At 42.0% G+C, this 5,192-nt stretch overlaps 1 protein-coding gene across 1 annotated transcript; it reads left to right on the top strand.

The window, feature by feature from the left end:
• The first annotated feature begins 543 nt into the window (after positions 1-543).
• On the top strand, positions 544-3,511 carry LOC147449141 (protease Do-like 8, chloroplastic). Its single transcript, XM_086521705.1, has 7 exons — positions 544-668; positions 1,260-1,326; positions 1,433-1,650; positions 1,807-1,874; positions 2,205-2,284; positions 2,454-2,540; positions 3,277-3,511. The coding sequence occupies exons 1-7, from the start codon at positions 559-561 to the stop codon at positions 3,403-3,405; spliced, it is 759 nt and encodes a 252-aa protein (XP_086377831.1). The 5' UTR covers positions 544-558; the 3' UTR covers positions 3,406-3,511.
• The last annotated feature ends 1,681 nt before the right edge of the window (positions 3,512-5,192 follow it).

Genomic DNA, 5,192 nt, shown 5'->3' with positions numbered 1-5,192 from the left:
ACACATATACGTCATTTTTGAAATATCATATCCTGTGGCTGATCCTGAGGGTCCAGATGCATGACCAAACCTGTTGCTGGAGAGCAGGGTAGATGCGCTGGTCCTGCATTACCTTTGACTGTCGTAAAAGAATCTTATTTTAAGTTGGTTCAACAGTGTGAAAGCCTGCAAGGATTCAGGAAATGGACCAATGTTGACAAATGATTAAGAAGTTGTACAGTGCTATTGGATTCTGCTCATTTAAGCACCCCTTTTTCCAAAAAAGAAAGAGAAACTACCCCCCTACCAAAATTTCTCTCCACTGGACCAGAAACAAAACCTCAACATGTGTACTCTTATGACTGCAGTTATGTGAGTATTCAATGTATCTGCATACAGTTCTTCATTGGTTCAGCATTCTGATCTGTTATCAAGCGCAAACATGAAATACACGAGCATCTGACAGTTATATTTTTCACTTTTCCTCATGCTTAATCACCCCGAGTGACATTTTAATTGATGCAATGCTTGTTTTTGTTATCATCCACATACTGGAAATACACAGGAATTTTGACACTTATGTTTCACTTTTCCTCACTCTTAATCATCGCAGTGATTGGCAGTGCTTTATCAAAGGGCCTTGCATCTGGACAAGTTGTTGCTCGGACTGTCATTCTCACAGGAGACGGGTTTGTCCTTATCTTACATGATGCAACTTGAAATATGCCTGCCTGCTGTATTTCTAAGAGTGCTTGAACATAAGTGCTGTCTTTTCTCACGTCAACTTGTTATTGCTTATCCGTAATTGCAAGCAATGTGTGAGAAGTATATAAGTTTTAGGAACAAAGGCTGTTCTCTAAAGAAAGGCAATATAAGTTGATATAAACTTGAGCTTTCAGATCAAGCTTGAAAGAGACGCCTTGAGCTTGTTGAGTGAGTTTGTTTACTCGTTGGTAGGATGTAGAGTGTAGCTTTCCGATATGCTTGCATCATTTTAGTTCAAGGCTTTTTGAGGGAATTTGAAGTTTCCCTTGTGCCTTCAATTTGTAGGGTCCTCGTGGAAAGATGTCGATCCAATGTGTTCATATGCCTGTGCAAGGAATAACATGCCTTCAGCAGAATTCTGCAGTTGAGAATGTGGTTAAGCAAATAGCGCATGACTAACAGAACTGCCTGACGTTTATGGAGGTGTCTCCATTTAAAACTGTTACACACTTTGCGGCTGTGCATTGTGGTTTGTAAGGTACATCAAATCACACTAGTATTTTGTTTATTTACAGGACTCGAAAGACCTATGATGCAAGGTTGATTGGGGCAGACAAAACCAAAGACCTGGCAGTTTTGAAAGTGAGTTTTTTATCTTTCCAGTAGGTTTTGACCTGATGAGAGCAACAAAATAATTGAAATTGAGATGGGCAAACGTGGACTGCACTAAGTTCCCATCTTTAACCAGATAATGGCACCAGCTGAGCTTCTTCAGCCGGTTGTGGTAGGGCAATCATCGAAGCTAAAAGTCGGACAAAGATGCCTTGCAATAGGAAACCCCTTTGGATTTGATCACACATTGACAGTTGGTGTTGTAAGTGGCCTGAACAGAGACATATACAGCCAAACAGGTGTTGTGATAGAGGGAGGAATCCAGACAGATGCTGCTATCAATCCTGGAAACAGGTTCTGATCATTTTTTAACTGCTGATGTTCTACATCAATCATAACATTGTCAAAGTTTAATGTCAGTTTCTAAGTGGCGTTTTTGAGTTGCAAGTTTGCTTTGATTTTGTGAAATCTAAGGTTTTCTCTCCATAACATAATTACTCAATTTTTCAGTGGTGGTCCTTTGTTAGACTCAAGGGGGGACTTGATTGGCATCAATACAGCTATATTTACACGAACAGGCATGCACGTGTCCGTTTTTTTACTTTTCTCTCAAAAGCGAAAGTCAGCCTGTATATGTAGCACGCCTGTATTTGTAAAATTTCAACCTTGGAAGCGGGACACTATCCATGCTACTTATAATTCTAAGCTTGGGAGAGGGGCATTCTATCATGTCTTTTGGCCACAGTTTTTCATGGCTAGTGTGAATGCTAGTTCAGGCTTCAATCACTACTGTGTTGTTTTGTGTATGTATCCTGTGGGATTTTGGTTCAGACTACGAGATAGAGAGGACCAATTTTATTCCGGTTTGGACTTGCTAATCTTTTGTATGCTGTTTGGTGAAAACACAGGAACTTCTGCTGGCGTAGGATTTGCAATTCCTGCTGATTTAGTGTCAAAAGCTGTTTCACATTTGATTTCTTTTGGAAAGGTAGGTTAGACTTTTATGGGTGAAACCATTGAATTGATTAGTTTTGCAGAAAAATATTACTGGCATTGATTTTTTTTTTCCAGAAAAGATAATAAACTGGTGCTCCTTTTTCTTTCTCTTTCAGTTGTTTAGCTTCATTGAAGGTAACTCCCTTGTTCAAAATCTACAGGTTCGACGGCCCAGCTTGAATGTCCAGTTAGCACCTGATCTTGTTGCAAGGCAGCTCAATGTCAGAGCAGGAGCTCTTGTTGTTTCGGTAAGCTGGAATATGTTACAACACTTGATCACGGCATGCATTTGAGCAAATATGGAACCTCCCAGGCAAAAGGCTAGCTAGTGTGTTTCAATTGAGGTTATAGGAATGACTTGTTTAGACATCTGGTAGGCTACAGAGATCCCTTTGAACAATTATTTGAGATTGTAATTTAAAGGGAAAATTACCATAATGCCCTTGAAATTTTTGAAAATACCCACTCTCATCTAGCAAATGTTGCCAAAAATTCCCAAAATTCCTAAAACACCCCTTGTCAATCTCACAAATGACAAAAAATATTATTTTTGCATCTAAGGTTGGTTCTCTTTCAACAATAGATGATTGAAATAGGATTTTAGATGGTATTGTGGGCTCTCAGGATGAAACAATTTATTTGTTGTAGACACAAACATCGCTATTTGTGAAATTTCTTGCTTAAGGCAGATCTTGATTACCAAGGAGGATAAATTATGTCGAGTTGGAGCAATCCACCTAAAAAATTTTCAGGGGCATTTTGGCAATTTTTCTTTTTATAAATACAGGACCCTGAATTGCAGCTTTCATTAGTAAGGCCACATATTCAACATGTTGAAGAAAATTTCTAAAATGAAACATGAGTTGTCGAAGTGTTTGGCTCTCAATTGTTGTCCATTGGCGATTTTAAAAAAGGAACATGTGCAGTTTTGGGGATTTTTAACATCTTCACCTGATTGTTTCATGCTTGCCTCTTTCAATTCAGGTCAAGAATGCTGCTGAGCTCACTAGGGTCCTGGACAACTTTCAAGTGGGGGACAAAGTCTCACTTCAGGTCGAGAGGAACAATGAGAAATTTGAGCTATCTGCAATATTGGAAGAAAATAAAGACTAATATGTACTTATTATGCAGTCACCTATTGTGACACATTCTTTGTACCACGTACATTGGATAATATACAAGGTGAAAAAAATGTGCAGTTAGAACATTGTTTTGTACTTGTTATTTGGTTAAGGGTGTCCACTTGCGCATACACGTTGCTATATGGTGTGCGCTCCATTCGGTAAGATCATTTAGCTCCTTGGCTGGGTGAGACCCTATTTGTGTGTAGGCTCATCTCGAAAACGTGGAGTAGTGGAGCCCATGTTCTCACCTGATTATGTCCACTCGTGGACCTCTCTCACGGTTATCATGGGACCCTGGGGAGTGCTGCTGGCCCTCAGCTGCGGATCAGTGTCACACAGTCTCCTTTTTGTAGTATTCTGCTAGCATTGGTCAGCATAATCTATTGCGGCAGCAGAGTTTAGAGCATTACAGCCTACACGATTGGAGTCTTGTCTGGATGCTGGCCTATCTCATTCCTTCTGATTTGGTCTTTCCTCTGGGATTTCCGGATCAGCGGCCGTATACTCTTCTACTTCATGTGGTTGATGGTTCATGCTGGTTTGCCAGTGGGGACATGGGCTGGGAATATTGGCTATGATCGGACTTGTTTGCACTGCACCTCAATCAGATAAGACTATTAGCCACTGCCTTTGGTTTTGCCCACATCTGCATATGGTATGGCGTGCAGTTTGTGCCCCGCTCTGGTAGGTGGATGCTTGCACAGGTTGTCTCTCGGGAATAGGTTTGTTGGCTATTACAGTTCCTGGGTCTTCACCTAACTTTTGAGGGGGAGGGAGAGGGTCACATTTTCTTTTCGACGGATGTCGGCTACCAAAGGGGCACATTGGATATCGTTGCCGGGTACTATACATGCTTTGAGTCTCACCCCCGGGAGCTCATTTTCACTACTCTAGTTGTAATCACCTTGTGGATGATTTGGAAGGCTATGTGCTTGCATGTTGTTGGCGGTCAGCCTTCCACTTCCGTGGATAGACTTAGCGGTATTTGGATTTAGTTAGTTCACACTCGTGGCTACTTCAACCGGCTCCTCTAGGGCATCATGGTCAGCCATGGTCAGCCATGTGTCGATTCACTGGTTTCATTGTGGAAGCCATCATTAACTGAATTGTAGACATGGCATACTCCCGCTGAAGCTCGACACCTTGTAGCATAGCTTCATCACTAGAGGTCAATCCACTAGCTGTCAACTTGACATCATGCATATGTGGACCATACATAGCAATAGATGTAAGGACATGCACAAACCCCACACCTAGTGCAGCCTACAGCCAGAGGTCCAATGTCACCATTGAATGGCCGACACAGCAACACATCACGAGCCATAGCCTTGACCAGGTCTCATTAATGGTTGCCCATATTCTTGTGTAGTCACCTTGCAGTTGTGCCACCCACTCATGAGACGCAGTTTAGCTTGCACCCCCATTGAGGACCCACAGAGATGGCATGACTATGCAAAGAGACTCTATTAGATACCTGGACAACCACCGATCCCAAAGCCTCCACACCCACGCTCGGTCATATCTACGTTCTTCAGAACCACGATGATGGAGAGGGCTATTTGCCTGTAACTATGCCGCATGTAGTATGGCCATTCCCAAGAGCTACATGCGGCATAGTTACAGGGAATGGCCTCTCCAGAGTGAGCATGGAGCTCGAGGCATCAAGGCAGTTGGCAGAGGCAACTGAGAATAGATCATGGTATGTATATATGACACAGTGGTTAAACACATATGGTCAAGATATGGAGTGGCTCTCCTCTTTTTAATACAACCAAT

The sequence above is a fragment of the Adiantum capillus-veneris genome, chromosome 10 (genome assembly GCF_014529385.1).
Source record: "Adiantum capillus-veneris isolate H3 chromosome 10, ASM1452938v2, whole genome shotgun sequence".
Lineage (NCBI taxonomy): Eukaryota > Viridiplantae > Streptophyta > Polypodiopsida > Polypodiales > Pteridaceae > Adiantum > Adiantum capillus-veneris.
This window is presented reverse-complemented; position numbering and strand designations above follow the sequence as displayed.

Bases quoted from the DNA above. Each gene is read 5' to 3' on its own strand.
- LOC147449141 (XM_086521705.1), top strand. From the start codon at position 559: ATGTTTCACTTTTCCTCACTCTTAATCATCGCAGTGATTGGCAGTGCT. The intron at 669-1,259 runs GTTTGTCCTTAT...GTTTATTTACAG, and splicing joins GTCATTCTCACAGGAGACGG to GACTCGAAAGACCTATGATG. The intron at 2,541-3,276 runs GTAAGCTGGAAT...CTTTCAATTCAG, and splicing joins CAGGAGCTCTTGTTGTTTCG to GTCAAGAATGCTGCTGAGCT.